The 22284-nt window shown below is 44.4% G+C and overlaps 1 protein-coding gene across 1 annotated transcript; it reads left to right on the forward strand.

Moving 5' to 3' along the window:
• Positions 1–21533, forward strand: LOC311494212 (fibulin-2-like). Its single transcript, XM_084553143.1, has 17 exons — positions 1–57; positions 1989–3368; positions 8362–8476; positions 8790–8919; positions 10468–10669; positions 11285–11503; positions 12190–12300; positions 12804–12905; positions 13728–13859; positions 15988–16125; positions 17534–17674; positions 17940–18068; positions 18614–18739; positions 19098–19214; positions 19313–19441; positions 19838–19961; positions 20130–21533. The coding sequence occupies exons 2-17, from the start codon at positions 2048–2050 to the stop codon at positions 20485–20487; spliced, it is 3594 nt and encodes a 1197-aa protein (XP_084409269.1). The 5' UTR covers positions 1–57; positions 1989–2047; the 3' UTR covers positions 20488–21533.
• The last annotated feature ends 751 nt before the right edge of the window (positions 21534–22284 follow it).

The following is a 22284-nucleotide window of genomic DNA, read 5'->3' on the forward strand; positions in this document are numbered from 1 at the left end:
CTTTACGCACAAGTTCCCCTCCGACTCACACCAGCACTGTAAGATCAGGAACTCGAGGTATGTTACTTTTATAAATAAACCTCTCTGTGTCACTGCACGAACTGATACCGAACAAAGCTTAATGATTTCTACTTGACGGATCCCACGGGGCATAAATAAGCTGCTATTATAAGCGATGCGCGGTGACAAGTCATATGTGTGGTCAGTGATAGTCTGAGACAACATTTAGGTCAGTTCTTAGTTGCCGCGACAATCCAATTTTATAAGTAAGTGCGTAATTTTTAACTGTGCTCCCCAGTCACCTCTGAGGCTGATTGTTCTTTTTTTATTTTTTTTTATTTTTTGAGGCTTGAAAAGACTTGGAACCGTGCGCTCTACTTCCACAGACATTTTCCAATTCATCGGCAGTCATCGATGTATTTGAGCGTTGACATATCTGTGAGTTTACTTGTGCGTAAAAGAATGAGACGCGCGAAAACAGCGTCTCCACGTGTGTAAGTGCATGCGCGCGTCACAGTGAGTATAAGGATAATAAAGGTCCGTTTTTGGCGACTATAACGCACATGGATAGTCTCCAGTCTTTTTTTTTTTATTCAGAGCTAACAGGTATTTAAAGCTACAGCCATTATCACCCAGTAGCCCTTTTCTATGTTGGATTTTCTCTTTAACTTACCACGACTGTTGAAGGCAGGCAGAGTTTGGTTTCTGGTGCTTTAGGACCGAGTCCAGTACTGTTGAGACATTATAGCAGTGGGCCGTGTGCCTGTTAAAAACTCCAAGGATCTGGTAAAATGATTTTGTACCCGCAGCACACAAAGACATCATTGATTCTTAAATGGAGTGCACTTTGTGTTTTTTGTGATTTTGCCCAAATTTTAAAGGGAGACAGAGCAGCATGTGTCACGTTTGTTTTGATGACCCGCAGACTTTTATGACATATATATTTAATTTCGTCACTTTTGAATGGATATGGAAATTGGAAACAGTTGGAAACATTCACATGAAATAACTTAACATACAACACAAGCTTAAAAGTCACAACTAAGCACGTGTACTTCCGAGAACCTGTGTTTTTGTGGGAGAAAAGGTCATCTTAAAGCTTGCACTATCCTTTGCCTTTTGTAGCAGCTCCTCCTTTTGGTGGGAATCTATTCCAAGGACGTGGAGTCTGGGACAAGTGTGATAACAATGAACTTTGGAAAGTGCACCGCAGACATTGGTTGGAAATATGTCAGCAGGAAATGTCTGAAAACAAGTTTTGTCACTCAGAATGTTTGTAAGCCAGTCTTCAGTTTTGAAACAAATCTTTTCAGTGGGAAATGTCACTTGAGAATTTTGGCACAAAGGCAAGCCGCGAGGAAAACAGGAAAAGCAAAATAGAAAACACCTGGTATACCGTATGCTCTCTGATTTGAAGTCACATCACTTACTCACAGGATCAGGACTGACGCACTCTGTGCTGCCACTTTGTCTCTGTATGCTATGAAAGGAAAATCTGTGGAGATTTGAGTGGATGTATTTAAAGCTACTTTACGTTAATTCATGCACTTACAACAGGACGTTTGCCGGTAACAGCAAGAACACAGTCTGCTGAAAAGGTTTGGGCTCCTCCGTGAATTGATCGACTCAGATAAGCTGTGGGAAAAAAACATTCAAAAAAACATTCAGCGCCGTGTTTTCATTTGGTAAACTATGGCATTGTCATAGGAGGGAGGATTTGTTATTTCAGCACTGTTTTTTCAACAACTGAGACATTTTGTTGGGTTATTTTTGTACACCATTCCCCCAGTCAACCATGTGCCAAAAGAGTAGACGTGGAAAAATGCAAATTTGGCAGGTGGTCAAATTATAGCAGACGGATTATTATGTTAAAATCCCAAGAACTATGAAAACAAGCCCCAAATTACAGGATACTGATTGTTATCAGTCTGAACTGAAAATAACTTTTGTATTATTAATATCTCATTAACCATTATTTCCATTCGCAGGCTAAAAGAGGCAAAATCTTCTCATTTGGAATCAAAATACTTTAAGGAACTTGGACAAGATGAACATTCGACGTGGAATATTATTTTTATGCTTCATAATTCTGGGCATGGACGACTGTCTGAGTCAGAAAGACTGCACAGGCGTGGACTGTCCCGTTCTGCAGAACTGCCTTGAATCAGTTTTAGAGAAAGGAGCTTGCTGTCCCAATTGTACACAAAAGGGCTGCACCTGTGAGGGCTACCAGTATTACGACTGCATCCATGCAGGCTTCAAAAAAGGGAAAGTCCCAGAAGGGGAATCTTACTTTGTGGATTTCGGAAGCACTGAATGCTCCTGTCCCCAGGGAGGAGGGACTATAAGCTGCCAATTTATTCTATGCCCTGAAATTACCCCCAACTGCATTGACATTTTACAACGTGCAGATGGATGTGTGCAGTGTGGGCAAATTGGCTGTACCCATGGCAACAAGAAGTATGTTGCAGGACACACCTTTCAGATAGACCAGTGCCAGGTTTGTCATTGTCCAAATGAAGGTGGAAAGTTAATGTGCTCGCCCATCCCTGGCTGTGACCTTCGTAGTGCTAATAAGCCCGTGAGGGTAACAACCACAGAGAGCAACAACCCTTTGAGAGACATCAACAGCCAGCAAACAAGTCCTGTAGAACCATTTCCCAAGCTGCCACCGGGAAACACTCTACCACTGTATAAGCCGGACCCACCCAGTTTTGGCACAGAGGATTATGACTATACTCTGGCAGAGCCGACGTATTCCACCATCCAAAATCTGGCCCAACCACTGGAATCTACTACAATCCCACCAGCTAACTCAGAGTCAAGCTCTATTACCTTCAGCTCTCATGATGGCAGGAGACATGAGCAGAGAGGAAAAAGCTCCAGTCCGGAAAGGAGCGGTGGGGATGAGGTTACACGTAGCATGGATCCAAACACTATAGGGGCTCAAAGCAAAACATCAACACCACTAGCAACTGCCACCACACAGGGAGAGACCACAGGGGACCGCAGGCCGCGACAGGAAACTGGAGAAAGGACAATGAGACATAACGGTGGCAGAAACAGAGCGGTGCAGGAGACGTTGAAAGGCGCAGGACACACGGACCGAACCAACACAGGGGTCAGGCACTCTGGTCAGCATAAACATAGTCAGAGTAATCGTAGCAGGCATCATGGCAGCTCCCATTCTGTCAGCCATAAGGCACAAGAGAAGGTATCAGTGGAGGAGCAGGGTTCATATCCTACGGTCAAGTTCAGTCCCACAAGCAGAGCTCCAGTCATGATGAGAGAGGAAGGTGAGGAGCCTCGAAGACAACCTCATACCCTGCACAACTACCAGCCTCAGGATGTGGAGCAAGACACAGAAGGTAACTTAGCATACAATAAACAGTTTAGTAGCAAGTAACCTTGACCTTTTATGATCGCTGACCTCCTCGCTCTTTTGAATGTCAAATAAATCTCAGACATAAAATGCTCCTATTCTTTTTGGGCCTACATCACAATACATCAAAGCGTGATGATATGCTGATATACTGATAGGAAATCTTCCTTTTCCTCCTCTCACATCCTGCCTTTTCAGGAAGAATTCATAATCACTCTATTCGAGCTGGCAGCGTTCCAGGAAAAACAATTGTTCATGGAAGGCCTGTTTTCCCAAGATAGCATTTATCTACCTAGCTCAAAAGAGAAAATGACTGCATCTAGCATGTATTCATTTTTATGCATTCAGATTGAGAGAATGCTCTTTTTATTCCTCCAGAGGTCTGTAAAGAGCGATTGTTACTTGATTATGCTACTATACTGCAGGGACTGCAACAGAAAGCAGATTACGAGATGAGTAACTGCACTGGAAAACAAAACACCATGTCTTATAACAAAATGTGAAGCATATATGCAGTAAATTATTAAGGCAACAATCTTAATCTCATAAAATACAACATAATAATCCAAATTGATGTTGTAGTTGTGTGATTTTATTCAGATGCAAGAAAACTTAACAAGATATGTCACTCTTTATTGATTTATTGCGCAGACACGGTAATCGTGCTATAGATATATACGGATTTAAACATTTCACTGACTAAATTATTGAATAAAATGGTCTGAGAGTGGGATAACCCTTTCTTATTAGGGGTGTTTTGTCCGGCAAACTGCGATCTGGAGGTGTGTAGTTTACCTGCTTTACAAGACTGTGATTTTTGTTGAGGCCTGTCAAGACTTTCTTGTCCTTTCACCACCTGGCCCCTTTAGGTATGTGTAGTGTATGCATGTAGGCGGTCTGTCTGTGGCAGTGCACTCCAAGAGGCACCTGTGAAGCCGAACTAAAGCTAGAAGCTAGAGAGTGTAGAATGAGACCCTGTAACAATACCAACCCAGAAAATGTTTTATTTATTCAGAAAAAATGTGGGACATTCTCAAAGGTTTTCCACACTCTCCACAAGTGGACTATGTTTGCAACGACGCTGAGCGTTCACCGGACATTACTGGACTGTACTCCCATACTGGTGACATGTTAATGCACAGACAGGAAAAACCCGGCCGATAAGAGGCCGTGACTAACGCCTGCTATCAATGCCATTAGAGGAGGATGCCAGAGTTATTTGGGCAGGAAAAGAGAAAGTATGAATAATGAGCACACTGCCATTTTTCAGTAAGTAAAAATGGGTTGCCTTAGCTGCGGAACACGGCCCCAAGAGGTTTTGTTTTGTTTAGTCAATAACTCCTGCTCGTTTGCCCCCTTTTCTTTCCAGCCTGGTGACGCGCGTGCTGCGAAGGGGGATGTGATTGTTTAGGAATTCTGATGCTTGGCTGACCTGGTATAGGATTTCTTGGGGGTTGTACCTGAGCGCCATGATACCCATGTGATGAATGAGCCCACTGTTATGGCTTGATTGCCAGACGCTACTCAGCGCTCCCTCATGAGCCAGTGCGATTACCGATCTCCCGTGAGGCCGCTGGATTCTCTTCCTAGTAATCACCTTATGTGAAGCACACCTCTGCACATTCTCCTCTCAGTAACTCCCCTTTCCACTCTGCCCAACACCTAACACAGCGTTAGATGCAGATAAATTGATTAAAAAAAAGCACGGCTGAAGGGAAAAAAAATCTGAGGTGGGGTGAAATAAAGTGAAGAAGCGCTTGTTTTTGTCAACAACACTGTCACAGCATGCTGCATGTGGGAGTGGGCTGAGCAGATGTATAATTTTCCTTAGGATGAAAAGGAGGGTGAATTCCAGAGCAGCCCATGCGAGAGTTGACTCCTACCATAGCGCTGTTGCAAAGATCAGTCTGAAGAAGAAAGTTCTCTCTCTCTCTCTCTCTCTCGCACGCGCGCCTAATCTAGGGTGCCTTCCAGGTCATTTCCCGTAGTTTTGGCGTGTTTCCCGTCCTCAACATCTCCTTACTGAAAAACCGCCCGATCCACAGGTCACCCGCGCTTATAAATAAAAATACACATCTGCTCCAGATGCAGCAAACCGCTCATAAAAGACACCCACAGCATAAGTAGAGAGAGATTGGCGATAAATTGTGGAACAATAATAGATCTGCCTGTTTTGCTCATCTGCAGTAACATACAGGCGGAGCTGTAGTGCCGTAGCGCAGCAGTGTCATTGCCCCATATTAAACTCCTTGTTTAGGCCCCTCTCACATTATGAGACTGCACAAATGCAGAAAATATTCACTTCTAAAGGGACTTTTGAGCTTTGAAAACTACCAATGAGGTAATTTCTGAGTGTTATTTTTATCTATCAGGGCTACAATCAGGACTTGGATTGATTTCCTCTGCTAAGAAATTAGCAGATTTCCTGTGTTCTGGTTCGTGAGCATACCTTGGAATATGCAAGGCAAAATAAGGCAATGGGAAGCAGGTTCAGATTACATGTCTCTGGAAAATCTATTTGAACGAGACATGCGGTGGAATATATTTAGACCAATTTAATGTGCCAAACAAGTCCGATGCTGATGTCGTTTTGCTAAAATTGCCAAATAATTTTGTGGATGCATGGCATCTTTAGCAAACATTAGTGTTTCACTCAGATCATTGAACCACAAGGAGTTGTAATTGGATTCGAGGTTGACGTGTGAAACCGTCATCCAACCATAACCCCCCGATAAGGCTACAAAAAGGCAGATCACACGACAGCTGGCTCTCAAATGAAGGTAAAAGCTGTCAGTAATTGAAACCTGGATTGACTGTTTGGGAAATGAAGTCATGGCGATAGAAGGAGAGCCCACCCTGTTACGTCACAGCCAGCTGTTCTTGGACAGTGATTATGTGTTTCAAAAGACATGACATCTCTGCAGGCATTCACGATGATGGCAGGGAGAACATAGTGTTGCCTCCTCCCGAGCCCAACGCAGGCCTGCACACACACACACGAACACACACAAACACGAACATGCTTTTAAGCTTACAGCATTAATCATCTGGTTAGCTCAGCCCCACGACTTTGCATGTCGCCGACCTTTTGGCGCGAGCTGTTCCTGTTCTCTTCAGCACACCTGTAAGGTAAATCACCGCCAAATCCACTAAAGAAAAGCCCCATGAGCCTTGATTAGTGGCAGAGCACTACTGCTTCATGACACCTCCAGACATGTTGAGAGTTGTCCTTTTCGGTTGTTATTCTAGCTCCGTGTTTTCAGAGGGTGTGATGTCACCACTTCTGGAGATGGACAAAAGCAAAGCATCTGGTGTTAATGTTTGTCAAATGGACGGATAAAATGACAGGCCTGGAACGGAGAGATGCTCCTCAGCCACCTTTGAAACATGCCCCTTGGATCTGTATTGTGGAAGCACAGTAAATCAGCTGAGGTAATTATTATGCAGCTGAATGGAGTAAGCTGCCGTACGGGCTTAATTAGAAGGGCCGTCAAAGAGAAAGGAAGGGACCTGGTTGAGCTAGATGGGGCCTGGCTTAAATAGTTTATCACTGTTTTCATCCCCAGTAGCTATTTTAGCGAAAGAGAAGATCCTTTGGAAACATGATCCCCGACATTATGTATTTTAACTCTACATACGTCCCGCATTCTCGACGGATACTCGTACATGACAAGCGAAGAGATGCCACCTGGAGAAAATGAATAGGAGGAAATAGAAGGAGGGCGAATAATTATGTCTTTTAATATACATTCACACGACTTCAAAGGGACTTGTTTAACTGCGCAGTTGGCTCGTACACTGTATCAAAGAGCCGCTGTGCCTTTCAAGGTTTAGATTTTTCTCATATCCAGACCTTTAAATTATGCAGTCACTCGCTTTGTTCTGAGTAATCGCCTTGGTCTTATTATATAGGTATGCCAAGGAGAGGTATTTCCACCGAAATAAGTGGATGTGGAAGTTGAAAGTGACCTTGCGCACTCTCATAAATCGGTGCTGAGCGTCTGTTCAGAAGTGCAACATGATTTTTTTTTTTCTTTTGGCGACCTCTGCCCTCATTTAAGGCTTATGCTGCAACAGAAGATGCTGCGAGAGGCCAATTAAAGCTTTGAGATGGCTGTTTGTGTCATATCTTTGCCATTTTAGCAACATTGTTGAAGGTATAGCAATCTTTCACTTTTGTCCAGAAGGAATTATATATAAATAAAAAAAAAGTCTGCATTATGGATTGACATGAACTCCTGTATGTTCCCCAGAAGATGTGGGGCAGCATCACCGTGGAAAATGAAATAAATTCAACTAGAAGTGGATTTAATTGGATGGTAAAAAGAAAGTTACTGGTGAAAACACATCAGTGGGGAAAGAAACTGTCCATTGAATGGATGTTTTTATGATCCTGCGCGGCGTGACTAACTGGGGAGAATTGGATGTCATGAGTTGTGTCTTGTACAGTAGTGCAAGGGCCTTAAATCACGGCTGGAATGCACTGACCTGTTATTGAAGAAACACATTTTCCCCCTGTAAACCGGATAATGTGTTTTTGCTCTGTCTCCTCCTCTGACCCAGTTTGAATTGAAGGACTAATGTGTTTCACTCTGGTCCAGCTGTGATTAACCAGGATGTAACAAAAAAAAAGGGGCAATTTTACTCCGAAGGTAATTTTATGGACTCTTGGGTTTCATGCTTTTACTTTACAGTCAAAGTGAGAGCAAGGCGCCCAAAAAGTAAAACACACTTGCTCTTCTCAGTGTGCAGTCAACGACACCTGTGACAAGTGTCCCACTCAGGATGAAATTGGCTGCAGTTCGGCTATCAAAAGCACATTTTACCGCACCTCATTGACATGAGTCTCAGAGGGTAAAGGGTAAAAACCACTCTCGTCCAATTGGATTCTTGCTGTAAACATGATTTAATGTGATTCCTCTGAAACACCAGCTACACTGAGCATGTTAAATCTGGATCTGTGTTGTTGTTCATTACAGTGTCTGCCCAGGAGCTTGTGAAGACCTGCTGTGAGACAGGGGAGAAATGGGCTTCGACTAACGGTCACTGCAACGACATGGAGCCACCCACAAAAGACAGACAATCCATATGCTGGTACGGCCCTTATCTGGCGCCCCTCACTGGACTTATCATCATGGGGAATTTGAAAACCAGGCTAAATGGCAAAGAAAATATATAATCACGAGGCATATTTTGTTAATATGAAGTGTTTCCATGTTCGATCCATCACATTTAAGCTCGTTGGAAATGCTGAATGCTCCTGCTTGAAATTGTTAAGATTTTCATTTCACACTGTAAGTCCAACACTTTGGCAACACTCATGGGAAGAACTGTTGTTGCTGTTACTCCAGAGTTGCCGTCGAAAACACCCCTGAAGTCGTTTCTCATGTGTTCCTTTCCTTGCCAGGACTGCCCAACAACAGTGCTGCCTCGGTTCCCTCAGAGAAAGCCGTTGCTCGGCTGGAATTAGTGCAGCCAGGGCAGGAAGAACGTGCGAAGAGGATGCCGGCAGTAAATGCGGGATTGATTCCTACAAGGCAAGTATCTGTGACCGAGCACCGTGGCAAAGGGCAAACACAGTTCACTGGGCTTTGAAATTGTAAATTTCTAATTAAACCAAATTAATACGGCCTGCAGTGTTTGAGAAACTTTATTCGAGATGTCCTCTGAGGGTTACTGCTGTGGTGCCAAGTCCCTCTTATTTAATTATCCTATTTAATTTGGACTAAATGATTTGGGGCCTGAGATTCCCACAGCCCTACAAGCCCTTGCTATCTTCAAAGCAGACCTCAGTTGGAAATGTCAGATGTCAATTGTATGGCCTCTGAAATTGTGGATTAATAATTGATACGAAGGAACAGTAGCACCGGTAGATAGTGGGCTATTGTAGCGGTCAATCATGTCCAATTGTGGTGACCATGCAACAATCATGTTAGTCTACATCCCCAAAGCCGCTCATTTGCCATCTGATCTGTGTCGAAGGAGTCAAGCTCGTGTTTTCAGGCGCTCTTGAGCAGCTATGGTGCAGTACAGCTGTTAAATATTGGCTTTCACCACATTTCTCACAGGGACCCCAGTGGTTTTAGGGATATTATGCTATCTACAACCACGCTACATTACAGCAGTCATTACTTCAGTTTTATGTTTCGACACGCTCCCGTGCACTCTCAGTGGTGATCTCGCTGAGAGGTGCAGGCAAGCAGAGTAAGAGGAGAGTAAGCGGAGAGCTGGCCTAAACTCAGACGTGTAATTATTGAAGTTTAGTTGAAGCAGATGAAGAGCTGGTGGTTCTGTGAATTAGTTTTACACAACACCCACTTGGGCTAAATGCACGGCTAACACACTCACAGAACACAAAGTACCTCTAAGGCTGATGGGAATGTCAACGGTTCTTGTATATGAACACACTCTGACCTGATTTTAAGGCTAAGGGAACTCCAAAGCGATAGAATCTGTGAATGTGAGCGTAATCCACCCATTAGTGGATGTGATTTCACTTCACTCACAAATGACCTTAAGGTGCGAGAAGAAGAAAAGTCTGGGGATCAGTAAAGTTGGAAGGATTTATCCTCTGTGAGCCAAGAATGTCTGTACAAAATGTGTACACCCGTGAAATTTATTAGCAATCTGTCCAGTCCTTGTTTAGATATTTCACTAATGAACAACTCACAGTGTCGCCAGAGGAAAGATTAGGAATTCACCAAAATCAGTTAACTCCATCCTCTGAGGATTATTATGTCAAGAAAAGATTAGAGTAATTCAATAGTTGCTCAGATAATATAATCTTGACCAAAGTAGAGGACCAACAGACCAAAACCCACCCGCCCACAGGACCACATTGCTTAGCGGCTGAATGCAAATTGTGCACATTGCAAGGATTGTGCAAGTATAGTGATTAAAACATAAAACGGTTTACGTAATCTGCTCTTAAGAATAAAACCAAGCTCTGGCACCGGTCCTGTCTCTTTACCATGTAAGCACTGATCTGTGTATATAATACCTACATTTTATGAAAGTGTATTGTATTATATTTGCACTGTTTACTGTTGACAGTGTTTTGCTCTTTATGAATGCGTTGACTGCAGGATTGCTGCGGCTGCTGCTCTCTCGGGCTGCAGTTCCGCAGAGAGGGACACCGCTGCGAGGCCCACCAGTACCTGGGTTTCCACTGCAGACACATCTTTCTGACCTGCTGCGAGGGAGAGGAGGGGAGGAACGGGGACCCAGACGTCTGGAACACAGTCAGAGAGAGGCCTGCTTTAGACTCCACTCCGCCTCCCAGAAAAGGTATTGTCAACTACACGATTGCACAACGCCGAAATACATGTTTCAGGAAAAAAACAGAGGGTGCTGTGAGATGGGATGCGCTGCCAGAGAAATATGCTGATGTAAACAAAAATCTGTTTTCTTTAAACTAGCAACAGCGCTTGTTCCCAGAAGGAAGTATGATAGCCCTGGTCACCAAATTCTAAGAAGAGATGTTTCATTGTCATCCTGTCTGGCGTTGCGGTCACTTCTCTTCCAGTTAACCACTCTGCTGTTGGAAGTTGTCTTGCATTCGTTAGTTTCTGCTGCTACAAGGTGAAAAAACTCACAGGGCTCATATCAAATTCATCTTGAAACAACATCTTTGAACCCTAATCTGCCTTCAAGCCAAACATTTTAGCTCGTGAGATGTTGTGCATCTTGTTGCGCCGCGTGTGTATTTTTATAAGAACCGATCTAAGGATGGGCGTTGCTAACTTGCTTAGGATGTGAATGATGTGGTATGTGGCAGTGGTTGATGCTGTGCACCTCGCCCTGTAGAAACAAACATTGCAAAAAAACAAAAACAAAAAGAAATCATGCTTATCAAAATGCAGAAAAGCTGAGAATGACGACCCCTCTCTTCTTGTGCCGTAGTGTCCGACAGCCCGTACCCCAAGGAGGCTTTCTCCATTGGCGAGAGGCAGGATGGAGAGAATGCAGTGGAGCGTCACATTGAGGTGGAGGACATGGACGAGTGCAAGATGTACGAGGGCAAACTCTGCCACCAGAGATGCGTCAACACTCTGGGCTCTTTCCGGTGCGAGTGCTTCCCTGGATATGTGCTGCAAGAGGACGCTTTCACTTGTGCACAAGGTAGAGCGGAGGCCGCCGATTTTAGCGAGACAGTGTAATCAGACATCTTCAGTGAAGCCGGCGCACAAGAAAATGCGGCATTTAGTCTTTGAAGGGTGATTTACAGTCTGGGTGCGTGTCAGAAAGGCCCCATTTGTCTACACGTTCGCTGTGTGTTGCGTTCCTGTCCCGTTTGAGTTCCTTCCTGTCTGCGAGGCCTGATAGTGCCTAATAATAATTATCATTCTATTCATACACTTACATCCCTTTCCTGGACTGACAGCAACCCTCAACTAGAGACATTTTGGTTGTTATCATGAAGCATTTTTGTCTGGAGAGAAAATAAAAAGGTCTGCTCAGACGTACAGTCAGGAAGAAGTTTCTGGTAATTCTGTGCAGCGTACCAGACGTTAATCAGCAACGGCTTTTACCAACACAAGCCTGTCTCAACAGGATGCTAATGTCGGAGCTCTCAGCAAATTACAGTGAGAGATGGGGCTCACTAATAAAACCGAATGTTTGTCTGCAGGCAGTGTTTTTTCCTGTCTCACCTCCATTGCTATTACAACTTTCATCCTCAGCCACTGGCCTCAAATCGCACGCGTTGCACAAGGTCTCTAACTAAGACCGCTGTAGATGGAGAGGCAGAATTCATGATTACAGAGTTATTCATTGCTCCTGTGCTGATTTCATTCCTGTGCGTGCAGAGACCGCGGACGAGGAGAACAGACTGAAGGAGGTTGGCAGAGGAGCGCTGCAGCCCACCCCAAGACCTCTGCCTCCCACCCAGCCAGCTGTCCTACCCGACCCCTGCGGAGGTTAGAAATGCACGTCTCAATCACGGGAGAGAGGGCTGGGGGCCTGACAGCTCACGATGAATCAGTGACTGGAACATGCAGCGTGATTTTGCCGAGTGTGTTTAGAGGAGAAACCAGCGCTCGCTGCCATCGACTGACGTTGTTATTATTTCACACTCAGCCTTTCCATGAAATATAATTGCACTTCGAATGTCAAACACAAGCAGCTCTTCTGGCATCTCGCGAGTTCTCCCTGTCGTGATCTGCGCGGGGCAGCATTCTGTTTCTCTTGTTTAGTTTCCATGACACCAGGGTGGAGGTCCACCAAACTGTGAGCCAAAAGTAGGAAATACAATATGACCAGGTCAGGGATTAACCTGGAGAGAGGAAAAGAGCAAAGAGCAGCGCAGTAAAGAAAATGCTGCCCAGTCGCACACACACAAGCATCCCCGCTGTTTCTGCCTAAATACTGCTGTGTGCAGCAGTATATTTCATTTGAACTGACCACGCTGACTTCATTTCAGGAAACGGCATTTGCGACCAACACTGCACCCCGGTGGGCGGAAGGCCACAGTGCTCCTGTTCCCCTGGATACTCTCTTCAAGCCGACGGACGCTCCTGTGAGGGTAAGAAACTAAAACTTACATAATAACGCCCAAAACATGTTCTTCCATCACACCAGTGTGGCATGCAGACATGTTTACAATAGAAGTGAAAAATGGCATGGCCTTGAATTTAGTCTTCTTTTTCTGCCAAAGGAGGTGGTTTCCAGTTGAGTTGAGTTTCTTGGCAACGCTGTCTGCCGATGATCTGTCTCTTTCTCTCATCAGCGCCTCTTTATTTTCAGAGGTGATGCAGCTCTAATCCCCGTCTCTCTGAGCAACACACTGAAAAAAAAAAACCCACACATACAGTGTAAGTGGGATAGGTTCTAATCTACCAGAGGCCTTATCCCAACTATCAGTGCATTACGACAATTTATGCTACCAGCTATGTACCATAAATACCCATTATTTCCACTCAGAGTGGCAGTGGACTGAGTGTTTTATCCTGTGCCTGATCAGCTACAGGTCTATGTGTCCAAGCTGTCTCCCTGGGCACACATCTTTAGGTTAAAGCATGACTGGTGGTCCGTCACCGGCTTGACAGCAACAAACTATGACACAGAGAGCGGCTCAGTGGGGTGACAAATTTCTGAATTGTGTAGATTTTATACCCAGTGACCATGCTCCTAATTTCTCTCCTAGAGGATGATCAGACCTGTCTCTTTAATCCGCCTCCAACTGCAGACTGTTACACACATCCTACTTGATGTTTTTTTTATTTTTTTATTTTTTTATAAATCTTGTCTGCTTTTTCTTAATCATTGTTGTTGTTCATTGCCTGTTATTTGCCCTCTCCGTTCGCTCTCACACGTTCATCCTGAATCTTCTCTCTCCAACACGCAGACGTAAATGAGTGTTTGTCTGCACGGCCCTGCGAGCTGAACGAGCGCTGCCTGAATACTGCAGGGAGTTACATCTGTCAGAGGCCCATCACCTGTCCCCCTGGATACCAGATCAACAATGACATTTGTGAAGGTACACTGCACCTTATCAGCGTTAAGCAGCATCAAAGTATCCACTTCCGGCCACAGTGAACATGTTGCAAGGGAGTATTTGGACTGCCGTATGTTCACAATGTAAGGAAAGTGCTTTGTTCAGGCACAATCACTTTTCCCACCCATGAGAGAAGGTATTAAATTGCTTCTTTAATTTTTCACATTAAGTAATTTTAAGTGAGACAAGAAGGAATATTAAGTAATGTTACTCCAGAGATGTTTTTTCCCTGTAGTTTCTTGTGTGCTCTTAACTCCATGAAGAGCTGCCTGGCTTGTCTTTGTGGGCGGTGTCCCGCTTTGGGATGCAATAGTAAACCTCCCAACACGTCTCATTATTTCCATGGACCATAAACTGGTCTGAGTGATAAAGCTGCTGCATTGTTCAGGAAGAAGCGCCTTTAATTTAAGACGTAACGCTGTAAGTCCGGCTTGTAGCTGCAGAAGCATTTCTGTGGGCTGAGGCCGGGAGACTAATCCACACCCCTGATGAGTTTAAAGGATGTTCAATCAGGCCAAATGAGCATTTAACTAGAAAGTCTGTTTAGCGCGTACGCCTCCACACGCTTGCCACTTAAGACCGTTGGCATAAGTGAGTGGCGGTGTGAAAAAAAAAACGCCTTTGCGCTACCTATTCCCACTTCAACTCTTACCAAGAGGCTGTAATGAAAAGCTCCTTTTAGCCTCCTCTCATAAATGAAGCAAAGTCACCACTCAAACAGAAACTCAATTGTTTTCCTCCCTCATCTGTGACTCATCTAAAGAAAGAAATTAATTGTGCAACGCTGCAGCAGTACTCACTGCCTTGTCATTATGTTTGGAAATCACTGGTTTCTTCTCTTCTTGGTAATTCAGTCTAAACAGAAAGCACATGTGTCATAATCACATTGTTGATATATATGTTAGTGCATCTCACTCTTTCTGGACACAACGGTTTGTAAAGTCGATCTTGACTCATATACAAGAGTTTTGGCTTTTTTTTAATACATTAAATAGGTTTATTGTCTGTATATTCATGATTAGAGTACAAACATGACTTATTTATATAGCATTATACACTGTGAAAAGCAGGGGTTTATGAATAGCCCACAGCTAACGCAGTACATGATGGAGAACATTACATTTCTTGTTGACATTGCAAAAAGCATGATGCCATTTTTTTTTTTTTTTGTTTTTGCACAGTGTCCCACTCTATTAATAATGCGCAAAAGCACTGGAACAGGGGAAATAACAGCCAGCGGTTCGAACAGGTTAAATCCTCACAAGCAGTAGCAAATGGACTCTGGCCTTTCTAAGATCTTTGAGCCCTTTTGCCTTCACTGGAAGAGAAGTCGCTGCCAATCTCTCAAACATTTATCCTGCTGCCTGGTTTTACTCCTCCCTCTCCTTCTGTGTCAGGCTCACTCAGCCTCTCGCCGACTCTGCCAGTTTTGTGTCAGGAGCGAGATGCTCAATCACTGTATCTGCTGCTTAGAGACCTACCCTATATCCACGGGGCTGCCTGCCAGAGCTGGGTTAGGCCTTCATACAGCAATTATGGTGCTGAAACACTGCAAACCTGCTTGAAAACATAAGACACAAAATGCATTATTCACGCACACGCGCGCACACACACCATATGCACCATATTTTGTGGTCTTTTGAGATTGTTATTCCCTCCATGGCAACAGATGTGGAGGGCTGATTGACGGGAGGAAAACCCCTAAGTAGACAGGTGTTAGAGGACTCTGGGGGGAATATACCGCAACGCTCACTCACACACTCTTCACAGGAAGACTGATGCTGGTTTGACTCATTAGATGTATTCATCGAGTTGAAATAATAAGCTGTCACTCAGACGTTTTGCTCCTTGTTACAAGATGGATTACTATAGATAAGGTTCCTAAGTTGTAATGCAATTCTTTTACTCTTGATTAACCTCTAGAGTATTGGCCAGGAGAGCGTTATGATAGATGAGCAGCAGTTAATAAAATGAGACGTGCAGTCTGCTGTTTAACCACAGTGCCACCCAGTGGTGAATAAACGACATTACATATTCGTTTGAAACATGCCTTATATATATAGTGATCACTTCAGTCCACATTAATTCATTGTTTTATTTTCTCCTATAGACATTGATGAGTGCGCGCAGAGCAGCCATAACTGTGGAGTAGGCTTCGTGTGTGTGAACACCGAGGGCTCGTTCAGGTGCAACCCTAAACCTCGCTGTCCTGTTGGCTTCAGCCAGGACGCACAGGGCAACTGCATAGGTAAGAGACACCATGTAGGTATTTTTTTTTTCTCATTCTTGATTTGTTAAACTGATAAATGCTCACGTTGGGGTTGTAACTCCCAGTTCTTTATGTTCTCTTTATTATTGATGTAGTAGATGAAGAGCATTTACATCAATGCACCAGTAAATACAGGAAAAGCATATCTGCACACATTCAAGATCTATCTGTCTATCTATCTAGATAATAGTCAATTCTGCTGCAGATGTTATGATATTTCACTATTACTTTAATATGGCCCGTTATTTTTTCATTTGTTCCCCTTTTATCTTCAGATAAGAACTAATTCGAAATAATCTACGTATATATTGGGCCTTCTAATCCCCTATTTCTGTATTTGTGTTCCATTTAAATATAATTTTAGCATTTCACATGACCAAGATAATCATTTGTTTTCTGTAACCTCTTGACCTGGATAGGGTCACAGGGCTAACACCAAGAGACATGCACTCATACGACCACTACGGTTCAAACCCTGGACCTCTTTGCTGTCAGTGGTAACCAGTGGATGGATGGAGGTTTTCAAATAATTATAAATGTAGCTAATAAAAGTAATACACATATAAAATGTTTGGCTAGATCTGCACTACACAGAGAAAAACCTTCCTTAAGATATTGTTCTAATAACACAAGTGAAACCAAAATATGAGTCTATCATCTAACGGGCACCGTTGCCCCAATTAGCATGAGACTCAGCTCTGTTTTGGTTTTTGGAGCTTCCTTATCATGTTCCCAAACCGATGAGTTCACCAGGGCAAATACACAAAGAGAAATTTCCCACCGGGTGAATCATCGTCTGTGAAGGCACGCGGCCGTGCACCGCGCAGGTGAATCAGCAGGGCTGCAGTGACAGAGGGGTTAAATGCCACACAGACTGGAGATCAGAGAAGTTGCTGTTAGGGGCTACAGAGGGGTGGATAAAAGCCAATCCTCTGTCCTCCTCCAGTACAAACTGATGCTGTGGAATTAGCCCCCAGGGGCAGGAACTGGGGCATGTTGAGACAGCAGACACCGCTATAAAAGGAGTGCAAAAGAAATGCTCTGAGAAACGAGAAAACTGAGAAAATGTCAGACACACGCACGCACACACACACACACACGCACACACACACACGCACGCACGCACGCACACACACACACACACACACACACGCACGCACGCACGCACGCACACACACACACACACACACACACATACACACACACACACACAACAAAGTCATCCAGGGGAATGCGACTGTGTGATTTGTGTTTGCTTTGATATCACAACACAGTGTGGCCAAAGAGCTGCGCTGTGGTCTCTCTCTGTGCCTTTGGGGCTTTCCTCTCCTTCTGCCTTCCTTCACCTTTATCTCACTCACCCCTTCCATCCTTGTCTCTGTAACAGACGTTGATGAGTGTGGCGCTTTGACCCAGCCGTGCAGTCCAGGATTTAACTGCCTCAACACAGTGGGATCCTACGTGTGCAACAGGAAGATAATATGCAGCCGTGGCTATCACGCCAGCCCCGATGGATCCAGATGTGTTGGTAAGATGTGTCGCTATGACACATGAGGCATGTGTAATCAGATTCGATTTACAGACTAATGTTTGCAGAAGATGTTGCATATTTTTAAACATTTAAAAGAATTACAGAATAGCATCATTTTTGTCCTCTACTTTAGTGGCGACTAAAGATAGAAGATCCAGAAATAGAAAGATGATAAAAAGAAACGTTCACGTTTGATCCTTTTCGAGTCCTCATCCTCATTTCACTGACTTCTCCAACTTTACAATCCACGTGCGTCTTGTAGATGTGGATGAATGTCAGAGCAGCCTGCACCAGTGTGGAGAGGGCCAGCTGTGTCGAAATTTACCTGGTTCCTATCGCTGTGAATGCCAGACGGGCTATCAGTATGACTCGTTCAGGAGGATGTGTGTAGGTATGCTGGACATCAAATATTTCATGTGAATAAGAACACTTTTTTTATTATTATTATTTTGGCGCTTGCAGTTTCTTTTTCATTCTGCTACTCTCAGCCACTCCTCTCCTTTGTCTTCCCACTGCGCTGATCCTGTTTATTATTCTGTGGTGGGAGAGCTGCTGCTGCTTCCCAGCCTGTGCTGCTGGCTCCTGCAGTAGCTACGGGGGCTACCGATCACGTCTCCTGCTGCAGAGGACTCTGCTGCTCTGCCCCCGCTGCTGCTGCTGCCGCCGCTACTGCTGTTCCCTCTGTTTGGGACTCACTGTGTTGTGACTCTCATAATAATGGACACCGCTAAAGTGTTTAGACTATCAGCAGACAGATGGTCCCTTGACATCACACCACTCTCATTGACAGGCACAAAAACATGCACGGGCATGCACACGTACGCAGTTGTGCAGGGCGACAAACCTGCCCATGCTGGCTTGCACACATGGGTGCAAACACACAAACGAAAAGCGCACTTATCGAGGTATGATGACGATGTTGCCTCTTCCTCTCAGATGTGAACGAGTGCTGGCGCTACGGAGGCCGCCTGTGTGCCCAGACCTGTGAGAACACCCTGGGCTCCTACCAGTGCTCGTGCACCTCGGGTTTCCGCTTATCTGGCGATGGCAAGACCTGCGAAGGTGTGTTTGTGTTAATGTTGATGGGTGTGTGCGTGTGCATCGGAGTGTGCATGCCGATGCATGTCGTCCACTGTTTTTGTGTACTTGTTCATGGAAATATGTGTGTGTTAGGCTTGTGCGTGTTCACGAACAGTGCAGGTTGCAGGACTGACCACGGCATGGCATGCTGCAGAGGTGTGATGACGGTTACATGTATTAGTGCATCATACTGTATATCATGCCATGCCTTCAAGCAGGAACCAGTCAAAGCATAATTAGCTTAATAACAACATCTTGTTTATATCTTGGGATAAAAACTGAGAAACCTCTTTGATCAAGAGCTTTGTGACAGTAATGAGTTCTAACCTCTAATCTCCAGATGTGAATGAGTGTCTGGCCAGCCCATGCAGTCAGGAGTGTGCCAACATCTATGGTTCCTACCAGTGCTACTGCAGACAGGGCTACTATCTGAGGGAGGATGGGCACAGCTGTGAAGGTGCGGCACGTTCCATTACACAAAAAAGGCTTCTTTAGAAACGTTTGAAGTTTCATTTCTCGTGATTCACCCCCCCCCCCCCCCCTTGTCGCACACAGACATCGACGAGTGTTCCCAGAGCATCGGCCATCTGTGCACATACAAGTGTGTGAACGTCCCAGGCAGCTACCAGTGCGCTTGTCCCGAATATGGATACACCATGTCTCCGAATGGACGATCCTGCAGAGGTGAACACCCCGCACCGAGCAAAACAATAAGATAACCGCATGCACACTCACTGTACTCCGGGTGCTCTGGTGCAAGTGCGCCTCATTGAATCTTGCTCTGAAATCGATTTTAAACACGGCCCAGCACCCATTTAACTCTTCATAGAGCGTCTAGTAATGGTCCTGCACAGATTAATATAATTGGTACTTTTACAGTGGCTCAGTACGGTAATTACGCAGTCTATAAAACTTTACTGGCCTGAAAATCTTGTCATGCTAATTTGAATGTTTTGCTCGAGCGGTCTCTTTTCTCCCACAAGGAGGCTTTTCTTCAGAGTTCTATTATCCTGTGACTGACGCACATTTCCTCCTCTCCAGGCAGTAAACCAGCCCTTGTGCATTAATTGTGTGTTTTAGATATTGATGAGTGCGCCACAGGGGCCCATAACTGCTCTTTAGCTGAAACCTGCTACAACATCCAAGGAGGGTTTCGCTGCCTTTCTCTGAGCTGTCCGGCAAATTACCGCAAAGTGTCCGACACGTGAGTTATAACCATTTTCATGCTGAATTATTACCACTCTACACCTCTGACCTTCCCTATAGAACACTAAAAAAGTATTTGTCTTGGTCTTATTAAAGCACTTTGAACTGGATTTGTGTTAAAAGCTGCTTTACAAGTAAAGTCTACCTTGCCTTGGATCCTTTGCAGGCGCTGTGAGCGGATCAGCTGCCCCAACTACCTTGACTGTCAAAACTCACCTCTGAGAATCACCTACTACTACCTCAGCTTCCAGTCCAACATCGTCATCCCCGCCCAGATCTTCCGCATCGGGCCCTCCCCCGCCTACTCCGGGGACAACGTCATCGTCACTATCACGCAGGGAAACCAGGAAAGCTACTTCAGCACCAGGAAGCTGAACGCCTACACGGGGGCTGTGTACTTACACCGGCAGGTTCAGGGTTCAAGGGATTTCCTAATCACCGTGGAGATGAAGCTTTGGAGGCAGGGGACGTTTACCACTTTCCAGGCCAAGATATACGTCTTCATCACGGCCAGCTCTCTCTAACGGCCCGAGCGGCGCTGGCTGAGGGCCAAACAGGGACCTCGACGCAGTTCATGAGGACTTTTCACTGTATCACTGTTTTTTCAACAATACCTATCATGAGGGGCTTGAGTAGATAATCTCGCTTTTGTCCAGTTGAAGTTATTATTAAAGAATCTGCTCTGTGATTGCATGGAAACAATAACCTGAATTCTGTTTTTCTAACATGTCTTTTGAGCAGATTGCATATTCTCAAAAGTGCGTGAATTTAAAGTAATATCTTTGGGGACACCACACATTTTAAACGTTTTGCCATTGTAGTGATTATCATAACTTGGAGTGAGTGAAACATAACAAGGACAACAATGAGCTTCTCGGCTTTTATATATCTCAGTTTACCGCTCATCCTTTTCTCAGATATTAATTTTTAATTTGATAACCGTGATGAAAACTGTCCTCCATTACACAACAGATATACTGTTCAGTATGTCTTAACTCCTCTACCCTGCACTGCTGCTTTTTATTTCGTCTTAAAACTAATTTAATGTTACTCTATACGATGTATTTTTGTATCCCTGTACTGACATATTACCAATGGATGTATCATATTCCTATACTAGATTCATAAGCCTCAAAGTATTTTAGTAAAATATTTCAAAACAACCCTGGTGTGGTTTGGCGAGTGTGGCTCATGTTATTTGGATGCGTTCAATCATTCTGTCATTTTCACTTTCTTCACAAACTTTTGTTTATGCACCACTTCTCTCTAACCCTCTGTATATGTTGAACCTTATTCCCCGGCAAATATTTAATCCACTCTTGTCGGGGCACGCCACACGGTAAATATCCATTCCTGCCTGTTCACACCTTGCTATGAGTGTCATCCGTCATCAGACACATTTTATGCTGGCTTATGAACGAAACGGCCCTGCAACGTGTTTGATATCGGGAATAAAAGTGTTTGTAGCCTTCTTTTTTTTGTGTGTAATTAACATGTACTTTGCTTTGCACATTGCAGCTCCAAGTTTTTAACATAGAAAGTGCCACACTGCCACCTACAGAAAGAATGAAGTCATGCACCTTCCAGTTTTGGTGCTCCTCCAAATCAGTTGCTCGAAAGAAAAACAAAATTAAGGTCATTAACTGTGGTTACATTTTAATTAAATGAAGTAAAATAAACAAATGAATCAGCGAGGTTCAGTTTCTTTTCCCCCTTTGAGCAATAAAATAATCATGTGCCGCAGCTCAGAGTTCAGTGAACCTCCTGGACCTGCTGTAATCATGGGAAAGGGTGTGTGTGCCTCTGTGACAGCTGTATTAATGCACGCTGCACATCCAAACAGAGCTGCTCGCCAGTTTTCTGCCCTTCCAGATGAGTTATGCTGTCAAAGGTCATTTCCACAAAAGGGGCAAAAAAAAATAAAAAATCTTCGATTTAAGTTCGCTCCCTCGCACCTTGCTGGTTGAAAGAGCCGAGGAAACATTCAATACTGCTTTCACAATCCTCCAGCCCAAAGACCTTCCTCCCGACATAACTCATAATAATAGCTATGTGTGTGTGACTGACTCGAGCTCTCAAACACACCCAGCGACTGAGATGCCACTCTTGGTATGTACGGTACATAACAACCCCCGGAGCAGTGATTGATGTCTCTTTCCCCTAATTAGCTTTATCTGCTCTTCAAGATTAGGTGGTGCTGTATTTCAGGGACAGTGAATCACGCATCCCCACACCGGGGGAAGATACACACATCTATTATGGGTTTAGGGACACTGACGGGAAGTTTTGAATGTCCTGGACAGAGAAAGAAGGACTGTAAG

This window comes from Chelon labrosus (assembly GCF_963514085.1).
Source record: "Chelon labrosus genome assembly, chromosome: 10".
NCBI lineage: Eukaryota > Metazoa > Chordata > Actinopteri > Mugiliformes > Mugilidae > Chelon > Chelon labrosus.

Bases quoted from the DNA above. Each gene is read 5' to 3' on its own strand.
- LOC311494212 (XM_084553143.1), top strand. From the start codon at position 2,048: ATGAACATTCGACGTGGAATATTATTTTTATGCTTCATAATTCTGGGC. The intron at 10,670-11,284 runs GTATTGTCAACT...CTTGTGCCGTAG, and splicing joins CACTCCGCCTCCCAGAAAAG to TGTCCGACAGCCCGTACCCC. The intron at 19,962-20,129 runs GTGAGTTATAAC...GATCCTTTGCAG, and splicing joins TACCGCAAAGTGTCCGACAC to GCGCTGTGAGCGGATCAGCT.